The 20,909-nt window shown below is 47.5% G+C and overlaps 1 protein-coding gene across 1 annotated transcript; it reads left to right on the forward strand.

The window, feature by feature from the left end:
• The first annotated feature begins 449 nt into the window (after positions 1 to 449).
• LOC148322006 (protein tweety homolog 2-like) lies at positions 450 to 20,763 on the forward strand. Its single transcript, XM_088317775.1, has 14 exons — positions 450 to 879; positions 2,902 to 3,077; positions 5,921 to 6,032; positions 9,081 to 9,301; positions 10,707 to 10,802; positions 12,360 to 12,432; positions 13,917 to 13,986; positions 14,123 to 14,178; positions 14,749 to 14,841; positions 14,997 to 15,089; positions 16,708 to 16,850; positions 16,934 to 17,119; positions 18,214 to 18,292; positions 19,734 to 20,763. The coding sequence occupies exons 1-14, from the start codon at positions 751 to 753 to the stop codon at positions 19,812 to 19,814; spliced, it is 1,608 nt and encodes a 535-aa protein (XP_088173901.1). The 5' UTR covers positions 450 to 750; the 3' UTR covers positions 19,815 to 20,763.
• Positions 20,764 to 20,909: the final 146 nt, after the last annotated feature.

The following is a 20,909-nucleotide window of genomic DNA, read 5'->3' on the forward strand; positions in this document are numbered from 1 at the left end:
TCAAATGAGCATCACTGCATGCATTTTTACACCCAGTTGTGTGGAGAGTTGCAAAATTAGCTTGGGCTGTTTTCCTGAAGACCGTCGAGCTCCCTCTAGTGGCAGACAAAAGAATCACTCGATTATGTGTTCAAATGGAGCACAATTACTGTTATTTTTTAAATGCAATTCGGTTGTATGAAGCTTGTAAGCACAATGCATTTCCATTTCCATTTCAGAAGTTTATTAAGGTTTTGTGTCACATGTTTCTATTGAATTATGAAGTACAGTTTCTTTTTATTTTCCGATATTTCCCGCGCTCGGCAGTCTTGGGCTGTACCTAATGACGTGTCCCCACCCACCTCAGTGCGCCTCGTCGTCCACAAGAGGTCAGACGCAAACAGCGCAAGTCGTCAATTGAATGCAGGAAAGAGACAGCGTAGGTGAAAGAGTGAAAGATGCGCCCCGCACCGCACGAGAAGTCTTGTTTGTTGTGCGCGCTGAGAGGCGTGACGTCACGTGGCCTGCCCGTCACGCCTTCCCGGTTAAGGCGTGCAGGTTGAAGCCGTCACTCAAGTCACGTGCCTCGGCTCTGCTCGGGTCGGATCCAAAACACTCAAACTCGCTGCGTGGAAGCAACATGAGCAACATCCTTCTCCTTTGATTCGTCGCGGCGAGTGTTGGGCAGCTGCCCCGAACTTTGCCGAATCTGCCCAGCCGTGGATCGTCGTGGGGGCTGGGCTGTGCACTTTCCCCCCCGCAGCCGAAGGGATGGCCACCGCGAGGCTCGACTATGTGGCTCCGTGGTGGACCTACTGGCTGCACAATTTCCCCCACTTTGACTTCTCGTTGCAGCCTGTGGACGGAACCTTCCGACCCGAGCAGGAGAACTACAAGCAGGTTGGTACTCACATCATCGCTTGGGCCGAAAAGTTTGAAAAAGCAAACTCAACTTTGTGACCAACAAGGGGACCCATGGATTATTTTTATTTATTCATTTTTTTTAAAGTGCGTTGAAAGCAGTGAGGTGATCTTTAAGCTCCAAAGAAAAATGCAGCCAGCCAAGCGAAAAAGAATTGACAAAAATAACGAAAGTGCATCAAAAGAAATTCAGTCGCGTGGATCCCCTAAAAGGAAAACTAAACTACCGATATAAATGTTTTTATTTGTATAAATGAGCACGGATGCAATGTCAGCGACAGCATTGTGTGGACATGACCTAACGTGTGCTTCAACAAGAAAAAAGTCACCAAATGATTAAAGTTGTCTTTTTTTCTTTTCTTTTTTTTAATGATATCTCAAATAGTCTTTGTCCACTGAAAGGAATGGAAATGACATAAACCCGTTAGAGACCTTTTCTTCCTAACAACAAACGTAAATACAAATGCATGAAATGTGAAGGCAGGGTGTTCCAACCTGTGGGTTGTGGGCCAAAATGGGTCCCAGGTCAGTTGTTTTATGGGATGGAGACTTTCTTTTCTTTTTCTTTTTTGATGGCTGACTTTTGTTTTTAACGCTTTCTCCAGCTTCCACAAATGAAGATTGCGTTCGTTTGAGCCAACGTCATCAGAGTCATCGTAACAAAATGAGAAAATTTTTTTTCCAATTAGTTAAGATATTTTGTACATTTTTTAATTAGATTTTCTGTCTGCACTTCTATTTAGACACACCAATTATTTTTTTTCTCACTGGATGGATGTTGTGATCTGATTTTATTTGCGTGTGTGCGCTTGTTGGTTCCTAATGATGTGAATTAACGAGTTTTTGTCATGCGAACTGAAGCACACTTGGAAAAAAAAAAGCGTGATAGTTGCTGTTACGTGAGGCAAGTGGTCATGTCAAGTTCCGTTCACGCGCTAATTCTTCTCATTTACCCTTGACGAGTTGCTTTGGCACTGCACAAAAATCCTCAAGTGTCTTTTGGCTTGTCGCAAGTGGAACGTCGTCGCTGACGGCGCAATGTCTCTTAAGTGGTATTTGCTCGTCGCCTTCAAAATGAAAACTTTGGTGTCATAAAAAATATCTTGGAGTCAGAGCTTGAAGTGGGTTGGTGAGCTAAGACGAGCTTCTTTCGAGTCAAGCCGCAACATCATTTCAAGACGGACGTGACGAACTCAGACGAGCCTTCTCATCTATTTACTGAAAAAAAATGGTCCAAAATATGTGATGAAAGGAAAGATGCGCGCTTTGTTTTTCTGTTCATGCTGAACAACAAAAATTGAGGGAACATTTTGATCTGAAAGCTAATACAAAATGTCATTTTTTTTTTATTTTGAAAATTTTTGGACTATTTTCATTGAAGTTTTTAAGATGTGTTGATGACTCTGGTGCTCTCTGAACTTTGTTAGAATTTTAAAACAAAGGTTTATGTTGTCCAAAAATATTTTTGAGGATATTATAATACAACAAAAATAAGTCAACAACTCTGAAAAAGAAACATTTCATTAAAGACGTGTCAAGAAACTCATTTTTATACTCGAAATAAATATCAGCTCCGAATATCGTTTGACGCCTACAATTGTGTCTGTGTATCGGAAAACCGAAGCAAACGGACCATGCGGGTTGGTTTGCGCTCAAGAGGAAACGTTTGCAGTCGGTGCGGCCGACACAGCGCCGCCTTTCTTGCGTTTGGTCTTCGGGCTGCAAATGCCGCACACACTTTGCAATCACAAGACTGAATGAAAGGCCACGCGTCACATGACGCGCTCCAGCTCCCGCTTGCCTTCTTGGGCAACAAACTGGCCTCGCCCCCTCAAGCCATCACCGACGTCGTCCACATTTTGCCCACCTGCTTGAGCGCCGACCTTCTCATGTTTGTAAACCAAAACGCGATTTGACGCGGCCGAAAGCTCGACTTGATTTTGGCTCATCATTTCAATGTTGCCTTTCCTCTTCTTTTTTTTTTTTTTTTTTTTCTGCCAGTCTGTGGTGGTCCTGGCCTGCGTCGGGGCGGTGGGCCTCGGTGTGAGCTTGCTGCTTTCGGCGGTCTTCTTGCTCTGCTTGTGTCGCTGCCGCAGAGACGCGGACGAAGACGCCAAAAGGCCCGAGAGGTCCTGCTGTGTGACGTGGTCGGCCGTCGTCACGGGTCTTGTCATATGGTCAGTTGGATGGCGTCAACACACACGCACACACACACGCACAGACCAAAATGAGCAAATGGGGGTGCGGGGGACCGAGCGGCAAAAAGGGTCAAGTTCAGAGAGAACAAAAAGAAGACGGCTGTGGATGATTAGCGGCTAGGCTTGCTAGCTTCAGCAATTCGTATTCATCAGAATCAAGTAAATGACGAATGTGCAAACGACGCCTTGAAGCCAACAAGCGTCCACCCGTGTAAAATTTGTCATCAACGACAATCGCAACCGGATGAGTTCCTTTTTCTCAACAGTCCCCCCCCCCCCAAACAGATTCAATGGTCTATTTTGCAACCTCCTGCGCTAGCGTAGCGACCACGCATCTCAACTTGTGACCTTTATGTGTCGGCCACTAATTGAGTTAGCTTATTTTACGCTTTGAGCGCGCAGCCGTTAGCATACACAAGTCCCGTTGTCATGCTAAGTGAGTGAGCATGATGTCGTTTAGCTCGCCGTTTGTTTTCGCGGTCGCGCTCGGCCCACGCCCGGCCGTCTTTTCCGTTTCGCTAACGCGCTCACATTTGCCGCGAGCGCCGCAAATGACTTCCACTTAAGTCGCAAACGAACATTTTGGACGTGGACGAAATTGGCCGACGGCTCATCGTAATTGTTGCATTTGAAATCCGGACGAGGTCCCTTTCAAGACTTGCTGGCAAAATGGAAAGAACGTGGCGTGGAATTTGTTTCTTTCTTTTAATTGAGTTTTGAGCTTTGATTGCTCGGAATTGAAAGTGTGCTCGTTTCATATTTGTGAGCTTTTCTGAGCGCCGCCGAAACAAAGAAGTGTTGTACTCAAAGACAAAAATATGAACATGAGGCTCGCGCCTAATTTGGCCTAATTCAAGAGACGTCTTGATTTATCAGGTCCATTTGGTGCGCTCCGATTGCCATGGCGATGGCGTGCAAAGAAAGTGGACCCGCTTTGTATGGAAACAAAAAAAAAAAAAGAATCCACCGCTCTTCGTTTTAGATCGTCACATCGTCCGTCTTCCGATCTTTGCGAGAAGATCCAAACAAGAAGTGGAGGAAGTCGGGAACTGAGCGCCCCAAAATGATTTTCTCCGAAATGGTTGACGGGAATTGTTGGAGACGTTTGTTGAACTCAACCATTAGGAAACCGCTGGTTAAGACGGTCCGTTTGGAATTGTCGACATTTTGTGATTCGCGCATCCCTCAAATAACCGATTTCACGATTCTTTTATTGATTAAGTGGCGGCTGTTTATTTTCGTCAAGTGGACCCGACGCGTTTACGGGTGACGTATGTTCTTCATCGCGTCGGAGAGTCTCGACTTGTGGCACGGATGATGACGACTTCAAATGTTGACAAGAAAGCTTCGGCAACGTGTCGGCGAACGTTTCCGTAGGCCGTCGACAGATTTCGGTTGGCGGTCGTGAATCGAAAGTGCGTGTTGCCATTTGGGAAAGTGGCGGCTTTTTTTCTGTGAGTCTGTAAATGTTAAATTGCTCTAAACCGGCTTTCGATTCGGGAAAGTCATCTTGTAAAACGTCTGTCAGTTATTGGACTGTTTGTCGTCGCGGTCGTGGAACAAACAAAGCTGAAAAGAATCCAAACGGTTGTCAGACGCGTCGGTTTGTCTTATTAGGTTTGACGGGAATGCTTTGAACCCCCTCAATGAATCCTCCGATCGCCCACTCGTGTACGCGGCGTATTTATTACATTGACGTTGAAAGTCGTCTCCTCCTCCTTCAAACATCAACGCGCCTGCCTCATCATGTGCCGTCTCGTTAGGTGGTTATTAGCGCGTCATCGCTTTGTCATCCGTGTCGGAGCCGCAACACAAATATCTGGAAGAGCGTGGCGCCAAACGAATCGAGTGCTCACCAAAAGCGGCGGCGATCATTTTGATGCTAATTTGCATCAAGCGTCCACGAGGGAGGTCAGAAAGAAAAGAAAAAAACGTGCACATTTTTCATCAGAGATCACATGACTCTGCGGCCTCGTCGTTCAACGCGCGTCTTCTTTTGGGAGGTTTACCAAATGTGATCCGACCGATTGCCGTTTTGGGACATGATTCGTCCAACGCCAAAGTTTTCTTTTGCCTCACGTGTTTGGAACGATGACCAAAGAATAGCAGCTTGTCAAGTCTGACCTTCTCCCTCCGTTTTTGGCGGCCGGGCGCTAATCTGACCGTCGGCCGCCAAACTGGAACGAGGGACGCTGGTGTATTGCGACGAGTGACGCACTTCGGCCGGATCTCGGAGACTCGGCGCACGCAGCACATTTGCACCGTCGAGACTTTGAGTATCCGTGACGACACTCGGCGAAATGGGGCGCTCGCGAGTCAGGCGAGCCGATCCTAACGTGAGTGGAAGTCGACTTAGGAGCCGAGATTGGAATCCCATCCGGGGTCAAGAAGGGTCGGCGGGAACAACAAGATTAGCGACGCAGGAGGTCGAAAATCCCACGGTGACCGACGGACGGGTCTCGGCTCGGTGATTGTGTGCACGTTTCAAAGAATTCAAATCGTGTCCACGGGATGATTTTGCACCCGACCCCGCCTTCTGTGTAAAAAAAAAAAAAAATGAGGCGTGTTTCCAGGACTGTGTCACAAAAGTTGGATCGTAAACAAAACTACAAACTACCCGTTTTCCCCGTCACGTGTTTTTTTTTTCTTTGCTGTGGCTCCTCCCACATTGTCGCGGGCCGATGTTTCTGTCGCTGTCTGTCGAGCGAAGCCAAATGATCAACGCGACTATTTCGGCGCTCCGTTGTGTCGGCGGCACGACTCGGTCATGTCTCACGCGACGCCGCTTGATTTATATGCTTTGTGTCTGATCTTGTCGACAGTTGTGCCGTGGGAGTGGGTTTCTATGGAAACAGCGAGATCAACGACGGCGTCTACCAGTTGACCTACTCCATCTACCGTGCCAACCGCACTTTGGGCAGCATCAACAGCCTGGTAAGCGAGGCCGTGGTGGACCACGTTGGTGCAAATGCGTCTTGTCGGCTCCCAAAAAAGACAATCATTAGAAATGTGACGAGGACACGCGCCCGAGTCGTCCATTTCAATGTTGGCTCGACGTGAGCGTAACACCAAAACAAAAAACAACAAAAAAAAACTTTATTCCCCTGCCCACTGGCACACAGCTCCGCCCCCCCCCCCGCCTCCTCGACCAATGATAAGTCGCCCTCGGAAAACTCGAGTGCCTCACAGTCGATCCACGTAACACAAACGCAATTCGGTGCAAGACTTGACTGCAAAAACCATTCCCTCCTCTTGAGAGTCGACTTTTTTTATTTTTTTTATTTTAGAAAGGAGCGAGGAGCAGCTCTGCAGTTTTGTGAATGTGTGTGATTTAATCAGGCAATGAATACATCGGAAGTCCAATCTTCAGGTTTTCCGATGAGGCTTTTAAGTGACAGCTGAGCTTCATCGGCCCGCTCGCAAAAACGCATTTGGCAGTCGCCGCACGTCACAGATGTGGAGGCGCCTCCCCGCGGGAGGTCTCCGGCCGCTTTTTTGCCTAATGGGGATCGTCTTGGCGTGGTCTTCGGCCCTGACCCGCATTTGGGGGGGGGCTGCTTTCGATGACGCTAAGCCTCTCCTTTGTGCTGCGCGTGCAAAGGCCACACAGGAGGCCGGCGCCGGAATCGAACCCGCGGCCTCGGCACTGTGAGGTCGTCCGCCGAAAGAGCCACGCTGAAATATTGTCGTGGTCAGGTCACATGACATCATCCGTTGATGACGTCACGTCTTCTTTGCTCCTCATCCGCCATTTAACCTGAAAACAGAAACTTCACAGGTGCTGGTTTACGGAAAAAAAATAAAAAATCTGAAGCCTTTTGGTAGGCAGCTTTGTTCTTGTCCTCTTTTGGCTTTTGTTTGTGTGTTTTGTGTCCAGCCCCCCCCCCCCTCTTGCGTTTCGCTTTCCAGTGTCGCTGCAAAGCAAATCGTCCCAAAAAGCGATGTCATCTGGAGCCGCGTGCGATGTCGGTGATTTGCGCAGTTTGGCTGCGGCTGATCGCTCATCTCCCGCTCAAATATGCGCTCTCACACTCGCCGAGTTCTCCTCATGTGTCACAGAGAGAACAGATTAGCTTTTTTTTTTTTTTCTTCCTTCCTCTTCTTATTTTGCTGTTGAAGGCGGCTCTTGATGGCCTCCCGGGCCTCCTTTATGTCGGTCTTGCGAGCGTTTGAATGCGGCGAGCATATTTGAACGTTTGCTTGCCATTTGCGACGGCAGTTCCACTTTCACGATGCGCATTTCGTTGCTATTTCATCTCCATTGCTGTGAAGTTTGCAAACGCTTTTATGGACTTGACTCGCCTCGCAACATGAAAAGATTTTAGGGCCGCACGTAAACGGACGTCAACGTAATAACGCAGTCGTCGCGTTGGAGGCAATTAGGCGAGAATAAAAGCAAAACAAATTGAGCGGACGCTAATGAAGAGACATTTGATGCCAATGAAGATGCAAAGTTAGGAAAATAAAATCAAGATGGAAAATCAAGCTTTGGTATTTTGAGGGCCAAATTTCACATTTAAAATAATCGAAAGAAAAACTTTTGGCGGGTCTTGACTGGAGGGGAAAATAGGAGGCCAGAGAAGTTGCCATTATGTTTTTATGAGCCTCAAGTTTCAACTTTTCAAATCAAATCATCATCGGAGAATTTTACGCGTCATCGCGTGTCATTCCGACGACGACGCGCTTCGCTTGGCCGCCCGAGCTCGTTCCGAGCTCTCGCTGCTGCTGGTTTGAACTTTAGCCGCGATTGAGCGAGCCCAAGTTAGCGAAGCTCTTTCCGCTTCAATCGCGTGCCGCTCGCATTTTTTTTTTTTTCGGTTTCTGCCGGGTTCTTTTGGTGGCAACGTGCCGGCCGCGGGCCGTCGGGCCACCGCTGATGTCGAATCATGTTGTTCTCTTCGCCGTCTCTGCGCAGCGTTTTTTTTTTTTTTTTCTGGCCTTCGGTCGAGGCGAGTTTGTAATCTGTTGTGCAGGAAAGCGGGACCGTTGCGATGGAGGCCACGCGGGGCCGACGTGCGTGCAGATAAGATTGCGGACGTTGTGACGAGCCAGAGAGAGGGGGGGGGGGTTGCGAAGGCTTTGAAGCACTTTCCCGGCACTGGCACGCTCTCCCTCCCGTCCCTCCCGTCCGTCCGTCCGTCGGGAGGTGATGGAGTGCGGGGAGGATGGGCTCGTATCTTTTTCCAAGCTCATCTCTCGCCTTCTCTCTTCCGCAGTCACCAGCGAGAATGTAATCAAGTGTTGGGCAAGTTGGAGTGTTTATCTTGTTGGCGGTGGGGGGAGGAGGGGGGGCGTGGGAATGAGGCAGTGGCGCACTCGAGTGTGTTTTCAGGGAGTCTCGGGTGTGAACGCACGAGAGATAAAGACATGGAGGAGTCTTGTAGATGAGAAAAACAACATCTGTTCCGATTTGCCGGAAAGAGAACACGACAAAGCTGCGCCTGTGTGTGTGCGTGTCCGTGTGTGTGTGTGTGTGTGTGTGTGTGTGTGTGTGTCCGTGTGTGCGGACACAAGTAAGCTTAGTACTCAACTGATACTGGCTTTTTGGAATTGATTTGGCTTAAAGCGATCTTTAGACGTTTTGCCTCCATCATTTGGTACACTTGTAGAATTTGATGGTGAGCCGATACCAAAATCGGCTCTTTTTCTTCGAGCTGAGCGAAGCTCACACATGCTCTTTTTTTTAGCATCAGAACCCATTTTTAAACTCGGAGGTTGCGACTCTTGACGAGAAGAAAAATCATCTTTGATGTTGTTCCTTTTGCCACCAGCGAGGAAGTGACGTCGTTCTGACCCGATCGGTGGCCTCGTTTCCACTTTGTCAACATTCGACCTTCATTTTTGGGTGAAGAATTCAGGGATCGTATTGACGGCATTGAAATGAACACAAAACAAAACACTGACAAAGATATTGGAAAAAAAACAACTTAACATTTTCAGCACGCGTGTGTGTGTGTGTGTGTGTGTGTCTTGTGACTTTAGTCTGCCGGCTCGTTGGTAAACGCGGAAACGGGTCTCAAGCAGCACCTGGAGCGTCTGGACGAGATCTTTGCGGCGCGGCCCGACTACCTTCAGGCTTTGCGTTTCATGCAGCTGATGGTGAACAACGTCATCCGGGAGCTGACGGCACTGCCTGACCTCCGCCGAGCCAACGTGGGCCTGACCGTCGCCGCCACGCAGACGGCCGCCGTTGAGTATTACCGGTAAGTCGGTGCGTGCGTCACGAGGGACAAGCATGAAGCAAAAACTGCAAATGAATATGAAACTCAATAATAAATTAGGGAGGGAATATATGAGATGACGCCAGAGACTTGAACTTTTTTTTTTTTTTTTTAATTCTTCAGAAGCTGCGGAATTTAATAACAAACTTTTCTCAAACGCTTCATTGCAGTGATTGCGTCTGCAAATGTTTTTGAGATTTGCGGAGCGGTATAGTGATGCTTACTTCTACCTCAGTGTCTAATTTTGTCCTCATTGGGGTCACGAGTTTCTCTGTGGTCCCTTCTCAAGGTTTCTCACTTTTCCCCTAATGAGGTTTTGTGAGTTTTTCCTTGCCCTCCTGGGGGTTAAGATCGGGGATGTCGATTGTGGCTATGTAAAGCCCTTTGAGACTGTCTGTGATTAAGGGCTATACAAATAAAATTGACTTGACTTGACTTGACTCTTGTCTAGCTGTTTTGAGGCGAGAAGCGGGGCACACCTGAGACTGGTCGCCAGCCGTTTTTCACATTGTGTCGAAAGAAAACCCTTGCGAGTGTGCAAAGTTGATTTGCATTTGAAGCATAACAACAAAACGATCGCAAGCCGCATTCACGGCAGAATAGGAATTTAATTTTCATGCGTCTTCCCCATCAGAAGATCATCACCAAGAGGGGCTGGTGACCGACATATTGCACACATCTATAAATCTATCGATCAAGATATCGAAATACATCTCCACTGAGATCTATGACGACATGTCGCGATTGCGATATCTTGATGGCGATCGCCGTATATATATCTCGGCGTGTCGATATATCTCGAGCGGCATTCGTCGACTTATCTCGATTGACGTATATGTCGATGTATGTGGAACGCGTTGATGAACTGGCGACGTTACAGCCGACGCGCTCTTATTAGATTCTTTTTTTTTAATCGCCGTATCGTTAGAGCGCTAAGTGGTCTTTATGCAGATGAAGTTGCGGCTTTTCCATATGTTGCGGCCTCGCCATCCTCCCCAGTGACCGAAATGTGAAGATTTACGAGGGCGAGCATGTCGCAGCGAGTGTGTGTCTTTAAAATTGTAAGGAATCGATACGCTTTTTTGTGGCTCTCGTTAGATTTACGCCGCTAGCGGGCCAGCTGGAGTGGTTTGGAGGACGTGCACATAAAGATGCGCGCGCGCGCGCACACGCACAGATGCACTTAAGGTCCAGGCTGACGTTGCCGGCGAAGGATTGCAATTTTAATGTCTATGGATTTGTGCTGTTGAATTATTGAGCCCAAAGCAGCGAGCAGATGTGGCGCCGAGTCGGAGGCCAGAAATGTGACGGATGTGTCCCGCTGACGTGATGTGAGATCTCGGCTCGTAAAAGCGGCACTTGCCGACTTTGCTTTTATTTTTTGTAGCTGGCTGACGTACCTGCTCGTGCTCATCCTGGATCTGCTCATCTGTCTGGCCGTGTGCTTGGGCATGGCCAAGCATTCTCGCCGGCTGCTGATCGTGTGAGTTGCAGTCCATTCCACTCTTGTTGTTCTTATTTTTTTTTTTGCCCGCCTTCGCGTCGTCATCGCAGATGAATCGACGGCAGACGGCGAGGCGCCATGTGATCACTCCGGAGATATTATTTCCTCAAATTGATTTCCCCGATGTCACTTCAGACTAATGTTACATTCGAACTTGATTAGAATTCAACAAGAAAATGGCGTGCAGGTAAAAAAAAAATTAATTAATAAATAATAATTGAAAAAAATGAAACAAATACTGGTGGCATGATCCGAATTTCATTTTACTTTTAATTGACTTAAAATTTCTCAGATATGATTGTTTAGGTTATTATTTGATTTGTTTTTGATTTCATGATGACATTTTTACTGCTCCGTTCCACCTCCATCGGAAACATTTCCGCCTTGCAAAAAAAAAAAAAAAAGAAATGAATTGATGGCGGTTCACAGCAAACTCGACCAATTCCTCAATAGCGTGCAAACTTGCCCCGCCCCTTGCTGACGTTGAGCACCGTGAGGTCATTTGCACGTTTGCTTATTTTTGCGAGTGGGGCCGACTTCAAGCGAACCAGCGTGACAGGCGCGATGGATCACCGAGCGCGCGCTCCACACTTCCGTCTGCCCACGCGTTGGGCGCGAGCAGACCCGCCGCCGCCGCCTCCTCCTCCTCTTCCTCCTCAAGCCAAGCCGATGGCGCTCGCTAATGCTTATCGATCGGGCCGGCGGCCGGATGAGCGGACGGCTCCTTCAACTAATTATTAAGTGCTCTCCGACTTCTTTATTGCCGCTTTCTCAAGGAGGTCCGACGAGTCCGCTGAGAAGCCGAGCCTGCTGCCGCGTTTGCTGCTTTTATGGAGCCATTAGAAGGGCGGCTCGCTTGTCCGGAACCGGCTTAATGACGGTTAACGCGAGAGCCGAGACGCGTTTGGTGGCCCGCGGGTCGTCCTTGTCCGACACCGAGTGGCTTCGTTTCCACTTCCGGCATAACTTTTGCATTATTTGGTCCAACGTCGTCGGACAAAGCCACGTTATTTGAAGTGACGGAAACGTTTTTAGGCCAGCTCATAGAAATCGGCCAACGGAGCGGCATGGCGATGTCGATGAGGCGGTTGTCATGGTGACGCATCCATGCGTCGTCCTGCCAGAACTCTCGCTTCTTCTTCTTCTTCTGGTTGAATTTTGTCAGGCCAAACGCTCCAAAAATATTCCATCTTTTGCCACCCCAATCTCAGAACTTTTTTGGAAGTAGCGAGCGTTTCGAAAAAGAAAAACGACGAGCGACTTTCTGTCAAGCAGTCACGTTGTCGCCGGTCCTGAAAAGCGAGAAATGTCCGATTGTTGTGAGTCGTCACCGAGCTTTTAATTGGCCCAAAAATGACGAGGACGCAAATTGCTTTTGCGAGTCGTTTTTCGTGGCACGCCGCTCACGCTCTTGAAAAGATTTTGATCGGAAATGACTTTGTATTTTTTTTATGGGTCAACGTTGACTTCTTCTTAACAAATGCAGCAAACAAAGTTGACAACTATTTTTCTGGTGTGACTCTCCCCCCCGTTCAGGATTGTGGCCTTTGTGGTGCTTTCTGTCATCGTGAGCTGGGCCTCGCTGGGAGCCACTTTGGCGACAGCTATGGTGAGTTGTTTTTTTTGGGGGGTTCTCACTTCATTTATTTCATTTTCTTTCTCTCAATCAGTCACGTCGTAAAGCTCGGCAGCTTTTCGGCATAATCACGCTTGTAAACAACACACCCTGCCGTTAATTACACCTCCTTTGTTGTGCGCTTCCATTTGCCCACAAATCCTCGTGGTCGCCTTCAACGCTTTTGGGCTTAACGCCGCATTTGGGGCACAGCGAGGGGTGCGGAGAGTTCCCCCACATACCGGCACGCCTGCTTTACTCCTGCCGTGGTCTCGCTCGCTGGAATCTCCTGGAGGCGTCGCGGAATCTGCGGATTATCTCGGTGGATTGGACATGTGGACGGATGCGGCCAAGCGGCGAATTAAGTTTAGGATGGCGACTGCACCGCACACGTTGCTGCACTTGACAAACATCTTGGACCGAGTTGCCTTTTGTCTCTGGTACTGGCTTTGTTCACGGGAGCGCAAAGTGCAGCTTCGCCATCGATCGCTCGTCCGTCTCTTTGTGAAGTGCCGTCAATCCGGCTCTGCCGCCACATTCTGATGAGAGAGAGCAGCGTTAATGGACTCGCTCGGTCGTATCATGCCGGCGACCAGAACCGGGTCATCGCTGATTCAAGCCGCCCGCAGCATTTTCAGTCGGCGTGATTCATTGCTTGAACATGCAAATTTTCCTTCGGCGAAAATCTTCAAGAGTTCAAATCAATGTCAAGCACAAATACTGATTGATTTCAAAATGGAGTGAGAGTTGCTTTGTACATGCAGTCTCTTTTTGCACCGATTTGCGCTAATGCACTCATAATTGCAAAATAATGAAATGGTTGCACGAAAAAGACTTCCTGGCCATCAAACTGAATCCGTTCACTGAAAAAGTACGTCGGGCAGCCGCTGAGCGTTCTTGTGCCGGGTGACAATGTTTTGTCAAATCTACCGTGACCGGTGGACCTCTCGTATGGATCTGGTTTTCCTAGCGGGAGGCCAAATAATTTGTAGATTTTCACAGAAAGAACCTCGTATGGAGGCTTGAAACTGCCAGCATATTTTGTGATGCATTCTGGGAAAAGTTGTGGGCTGAGAAGTTAGCCTTGCGGGCTGCCACCTTCTTCTTTGTATAATTGTGAATTTGGGGTACCATATGAAAATGTTAAAAAAAAAATTCTGTGGCTCTTGTATAGAGCCTTGTGGAACACCGGCAATATTGGTCCATCACTGACCTACGATAACGCAGTGCTTAAGTCATATTTGCAGGAAACATTTGTATTAAAAAAAAACCCGTAGTCCATCAAAAATCTTCCGGTGCAAAAGATTATGTAACGGAGCTAGCCCCCCCCCCCCCCAGCTTGCATGAGAATGTTTTACAGTTTAGGTGGCCAGCGAAGAATGATGACAAGTTGAAAATTGAAAAGAGCGAGATGTGAAGCGTCGACAAACGCTTGCATGCTGACGGGTCTTTGTGTGCGTTGATGTGTTGTCACGCAGGGCACCAGCGACTTCTGCGTGTCCCCCGACAAATTTATTGTCAACCAAACCAAAGATTTCCTCAGTGCAGGTAATTCCTTGAATGAATGCGAAAAAAAACGACCAAATGATCCGTTTTTCAGATTTGGGAGGAAATTCTCAAACTGCAAAACGTCTCGCTTGGTTTTTCATTCAATTTGAAACTTTGTGTCTTTCTCCCCCGCTAGATGTGGCTCACTATTATTTGTTCTGCAGTCCGAATCTACGCAACCCGTTCCAACAGGTACGACTCCCACGCGCCGCGTTTCAGTCTTTGTTGCGAGCTTCTCGGCGGCCGCGTCTCTTGAAGTCTGCCGTGGACCGCTTTCTTTATTCCTTCTTAGTTTGCAACAACAGATAGATTTCAAGGGGGGGCGGGGCTTCATAGACAAAGCCGGTTTACACCCCCCCCCCCTCCCAAAGCTGGAATTTGCATCCATTATCTGGCGCGATCTCACCAAAACTCCCAAATCTGATTTCCACCTCAGCCGAAGCCAAACGAGGATGGCAAACAAACGGATGCCATATGAAAAACCTTCCGAGATCGATCGTGAACTTCATTTGCTCGCTCGTCGTGTTTGCTTCGTGCATCTTCAAACCGCTTGAGTCAATGTGACGTGACGGCATTTAACCCGGCACGCTCACCATCTCCATTTGCGGATTAAGTCCGACTTGGACGGATAATCCCGCTTTTGTTTGGGTGGCAAAGTCGCACGCGTGCGCATTATTTGGTTGGAGCTTAAGAACAAATTGTTTGTCGACACGACGCCTCCTCATTAAAATGTTCCTCCTTTTTTTTGGGGGGGGGGCGCAGTCGCTGACAATCTGCCAGCGCTCGCTGACCACCATGCAGATCCAGATTCAGGGCTTGCTGCAGTTCTCCGTGCCCGTCTTTCCCACCGCTGAGGTACGACGACGACGCCAATGGAAGGGTTCAAATGAATTTTTGGGGTGCACGTGCCAAGCCTGAGTCAAGCAGGCCCAAAGACGTGTTTGTGTGTGTGTGTGTGTGCCACAAAAGTCACAAATCTCTCATGCCCCCCCCCCCTTTGTTGGACACAGCGAGACCTTTTAGGCATCCAGCGACTGTTGAACACCAGCGAATTTAATCTGCACCAGCTGACGGCCTTGCTTGATTGTCGCGGGCTGCACAAGGTGATTTTTTTTTTTTTAAGATCCTTCCCCTTTCGCCGTTCAACGGCACCAACGCACCACAAATGCCACTTTACAACTCTAAAAGTGGCCTACATAGCGACTTTCAACTCGTAAGCGACCCCACCTGACGAGGAAAACAAACAAAATAAATCACCCGGAATGCTTCGTGCGAGTGTCGGCGTCACCGATTTGTGCTTTACGACTTCCAACTTCACCCATTCGATCACTTTACTGATTTCAAATCAATCGTGTGAAAAAAAAAAGCGTATCTGCCATTGACGTTTGAAATTTTGGCGTGTTTTGCGCGGACGCCGCTTGAGTCGTCTGAGGAGGAAATGAACGTCTCGCCGAATAACGGGACCCTCGTTAAATCCCGCAATGGCGTTCGCTCGGCCGCCGATGCCTCCAAATGAGAGTCAATTCATTTCTTCCAAATTCTCCATTTCTTTTTGCCCGATCGTGAACGAACGGCGGACGGACGGAAATGGTCGCCGTCGCTTTATGGCATTTGGCCTGATTTTAATTTTTTTTTTGGGATGGTGTGCAAACATGAAGCCCATCAGCACTGCTTAGATGTTTTGAAAGCCTTTGCGACATATTTGGTCTGAGAGCGATCTAATCTGCATTTCCACGGCGTGTCCGTGCCTCAAGTGACGCATTTCACTTTTGTTTTTCTCCCGAGTGGCGAAAGAACGAGAAAATGTACATGCAATGGAATTCGATATCATCTGATGGGAATCGGGCGTCTTGCAAAGGCGGAGAGAAATCTGATACGCGTCGTGTATTTTGCTAATGCGAGTGCGATGCGCGCGCACACACACTCGAGCTTGTCGTCATGGAAATATACCGATGTAAAATGGACGAGGCGTCCATCCAAGATGGATGCTGCGACGTTTCTTTTCTTTCTCCAGTTGAATGTTTTCATGATATCACTGCTTACTTTTGAGAGGTTTTATTCTACTTGATTTCTCTCCGTGCACGCCAGCCGATACGTCGCAACCGACGGCAGAGCGACGCCTTATGATAAAACATTCCATTCTGGAGTTTTACTCCTCCCACAAGTTTCACTTCCTAAAAATGCTTTCTTTTTTTTTTTTTGGGAGCGTATGAGCTCACACCTCTCGTCGCTGTCGCTGGCACCGTTCTCCAAACGGGTCAAACATGTGTTTGCTTCAAGTTGTGTTCACCTCCCGCCCCAAAAATGGCGTCTGGCGAAGGACTGCTTAGCTTTGGGTAGTTCTAAAACCTTTTGACAACTGCTGCCTTTAACATCGTAAGTTGCAAAGAAAAGCCAACAAAAACACTCCCGGGCATAGTTTAAAAAAATTTGTCTTTCATTTTGGGAACGGCCACTTTTGTTCGGGACCTTCTCTGCCTCTTCTACTTGCTCTTAATTACGCCGCCTCTCTTCTTGTCGACTCGGCACGGTTGAACGCGTGCAAGTCTACGTTTGGAAAAGGTTTCACCGACCGGAAAGTTTAAAATATTCCAAAGTAACGTTAAAAATGTGCGATGAAACTTTGGCGTGACCGATGAGCTTCCGTGGAAATGTTTTCCGCGTCTTCTCCGGCCTTCCGTCTCGAGCAATCGATGACCTTTGTGTTGATTGATGCTTCAGGATTACCTGGACGCCCTGATGGGCGTTTGCTACGATGGCGTGGAAGGCCTCCTCTACCTGGCTTTGTTCTCTCTGCTGGCGGCGGCGGCGCTCTCCGCCATGCTGTGCGCTATTTTCCGAGTGTGGACGCTAATGGCGAGCAGGTCAGCGGCCCGCGGCACTTTCTCTCAGCTCTCGTGACCCGGCCGGCAAAGTGCTGATTCGTGCGCCGCGCGTGTGTGCGCAGAGACAAAGAGTACGACGACATGGACGAGGAGGACCCGTTCAACCCGCAAGCGCGACGCATGTCCTACAACCCGAGGAGGTCCAACATTCACAGCTTCTGCAGCTACGCCAGCAGCGGCGGCAGCCAGGCCAGCATCCATCCTCCACCTCAGGCGGCCGCCGGCGTGCTGCCCGCCCCGGAATACATGTGAGCGCCACGCCCGACGACCACACGCGACACCAATTAACGATTCGCAAATCAGAAGTGGGCAAATGCAGCCAACTCCAGTTGATCGCGACAGATGCCATAGCTGCAAATTGGCCGTAAACACGCACGGCTTTCAAAAAAAAAAATCAAGTATTTCTTAGTTTGTCGGAAAAATGTCCGAAGATCTGGTCTTGAAAACAATGATTGAGCGAAAGTCTGCCGGCCTCATGCTAACACAAAATGTGAAATGCGCCGTTGGGCTAATTAGACACAAGCAATAAACGGAGCGGTAGACATAATCCGATTCTCTGTGCTCCGCGAGCTCCGTCAGGGGAGATGCGGCGCAATTAAGAGGCAGAGAAGGTTTAAACTCAAATAATAGTTTGGTTCAGGTCGGCATTGCAAATGAGAATGTGTCCTGCCTTACCTGAAGAAATAAATTGTGCCAAATGGTGAGTGTGACAGGCATGTGAAATTATTTGTAGCAGACCTAATTTGACAAATAAAACTTGTGGGATAAAAAAGAAAATAACAAATGTGGTCCTGGCGCGAAGCCCTGGGGTACACCCCTTGAATTGTTTGGAGGGCGACTTTTGTATGGCGTGTCGTCTCGGAGAACACTTTAACAGTTGCAGCACTAGAAAGACTAAGCTAGCATTAGCGCTCGGAACCAGTCGATGTTAGCCACTGTGATGTTGCTAGCCTAACTTATTTGTAATGTAGAGTAGCGACTTTTTTTTAGTGCAATCAATTGAAAATAAACAGGCAGAAATCTTGCTCATTTCAGCTCCGCTCTGCTGCTTCTTTATTTTCAAATTTGCTGCCCATTTTTTGGAACACGGAGGATTTTCATTTTTCATTTTGCTACAGTTTCTATCGTATCTGATTGGTTGTTTTTCCTCGGGTGTGGTGGGTTTTGGAAAAATGGAATTAAAATGGAGGCTTGGATGACAATTTTTTGTCAGTGATGACAATTTCTTCTTTTTGAAATAGCATATGCTCTCATTGATAATGTGCGGTAATGAACTTTGTTTTATTTAATTAATTTTTTTTGTGATTGATTTTCACCATCTTTCTCCCCGGTTGCCTCCCAGGAATCAGTCCATGCTGTTTGGCGGGAGCCCTCGATACGAGAATGTGCCGTTGATAGGCCGAGGATCCCCGCCTCCGTCGGTGCGTTGGCCCTACACCGCCCTGGTGTCCCAAGTTTGACCACCAACACTCACCTCACACACACACACACACACTCCCTGGCCACAACATGAAAGTTGGGTCAAGTGCACGTGGTGCAAGACTGCCCTCTGGTGGTTCTTGAGAGCGAGCTCCTCATTTTCAGCAGTGAATCCAAATTTGCTCTAAATAGGACAAATGCGTCAAACGTGTGAAACGATGAGCTGCAAAGAGCAGGCAGGACCGCATTGTTGCCTCGCTCGTATGTAATGATATAAATGTTAATCCCGGCGCTGATCGTCAATAAGTGAGTCATGTGTCCCCGGAGCGCCGGCTAAATAATAGATAACGCTGGTAAAGGCGCACTTTTTCTCCTTTGGAGTGCCCTCTCTCTTTTATAATGAAGCTTCTGTCGGATGGCGGGACCGCATTACTACATTCGTGGAATTTAAATGACTTGCAAAAGGCAGACAATGTGGCCCTCTGTTTAAAAATGTGCTCTCGCTGTCTCTGTGAGATACATTTCAACGCGCCCATTAAAGGCAGCTCACACAAAAAAGAACGGGCCTTATCGCCCAATATCAGTGCGGCGGATTGCAAGTGGCGCAAAATGATATTTGCATCATTCCCGTTTTAAAATTGGCAACTTAAGTGTAATCAAGCAGACAAAAATACAAACGATGAAATCAATATTTAAACTAACAGCAAAATAAAATATTTGAAAATGAGCTTGAAAAATAATAATGAAAACAAGCTGGAATGTTGATTTTCTGTTTGTTTGTTTTTTCAAATTGTAAAATAACTGAAAAATGGAATATTGTTTGTCATAAAAATGTGGAAAACAATCTGAAATGTTCTATATTGTATATAGTAAAAAGTCAAACTGGCTTTCGTGCCGTGGCCAGTTTGCGCACTTGAATGGATCCCTCAATCAAATGGAAATGCGAAGCGATGCTGACCTGCACCAATTTGTCACATCATCAACATCGCTCACAAACGGGCATGCGGCCAAGCGCTTTTTTGCTTTTTTGTTTTTTTTTGCCCACTCCTTCCTGTTGTGTTATTTCAGTCCAAAGTGTCTCATTGTTTTGAAACGGAATGAATGTTTGACATGGTGGGCCGACGTCGGCCCTTTTGCTTGCTCCTTCGCCAACATGCATGCCTCGCTAAACGCTGCAGCAGCACACACGCAATGTGAGTACACGACAACAACTGTCCTGTCTGCTTTTTAACAATGTGCCCCCCCCGCAATATCCTTCATGTGTCCTTTCAACCTCCAACTTGCTTGTTCTTGTTATTTGATGTTTGATTTTTTTCATTCTCTCAATAATCGACTCTGTTTGCGTCAAATTGTACCTTTTGGCTTTATCAAAGCCACTTTTTACCAGTTAAGACCCACAAAAACGTAATTTTGTATATTCAAGGGATTTTCTTCTCCCCACAGTACTCGCCCGGTATGAGGACGACGTATCTGTCCATGACCGAGGCGCAGATGCGCCACTTTGGCACGGACTTCCAGGTGTAGCTTGCGCCGCCACTTTCCAAACGAGGAGAACTCTCTTCATGCGTCCTGCGTCCTGAGCCGGCACTCCGCTGGTGACGAGAGGCGGCTTGGCTACCTCAGTAACACACGCACACATGCAGTGTGTGCCTTTGGCCGTGGTGTGTGACGATGCTGTTTGATGATGCAAGTTGGCTCCCCGTGTTTTGTTTATTTCTTGTTTTGTCTTCTAATCCGGTAGCCTGCATGACTTTTATTGACCGAGTGATCGAATGTGTAACGTGAAATTTTTGGAAGACGGAGCAGGCCGCAACATTAGGTACGCCTGCACGTCGACCCTGATCCAGTACAAGAGCTTTATCAAACAAAAAGTGGTCAAGTCAATAAATTGGACCCATTTGCTGTGAGTATACATGTCTGTTTCAAAATTGCCTGTCCATTCAATTTTTTCAATTTCAATTTGAAATAATATACCGTATATACTCAACATTACATGTGTGATATAAATTTTAAGAAAAAAAAAAACAACATATTGGCATAATAATCATTGAGTTGATTGTTGATTCTCGTTCAAATTTTGAAGCCAGAAGCTTAAAAAAATGATGCGGGCGTGTGAACATATCCAACATTCAGAATGAATGGCCAATTTGAATACTTTGAAAGCAACATGTGGAAACCTGAGAAGAGTTCTGCAATTCTTTGGATGACATCAGATTGCGCTCAAGGAAGAACAAGCGGCAAAGAATGAATATATGATGAGAACGTGTTCAAATGTGTGCACTATTTCGCTGGACTGAAGCACGGCAGAACGGACCTCTCGGACCGGATCAGTGTGTCATCGTCGTCTTCCATCACTGGACTGCAAAGGACAATCACTTGGATGACTTTTCAGAATTATGCAGAAAATGTGTTTTCTCATGAAAATGTTTGATGCCTTTTTATTGGAAGCAAGTAAACAAATGTTTGTCAACATTGTGTGATTTATTGCGTCATGGATGTCACTCTTGTTCAAATGACTGGAAAGATGCAAACACGTTACAGGAGATATGACGATGGAGTTGGAATGCGCTGTAGTGCTAAAGTCAAGTCAGTGCAGTAAAGATTTCTATAAGGTGGGGG

The sequence above is a fragment of the Idiotropiscis lumnitzeri genome, chromosome 15 (genome assembly GCF_059441095.1).
Source record: "Idiotropiscis lumnitzeri isolate Australia: NSW breed Sydney's pygmy pipehorse chromosome 15, RoL_Ilum_1.0, whole genome shotgun sequence".
Classification (NCBI taxonomy): Eukaryota; Metazoa; Chordata; class Actinopteri; order Syngnathiformes; family Syngnathidae; genus Idiotropiscis; species Idiotropiscis lumnitzeri.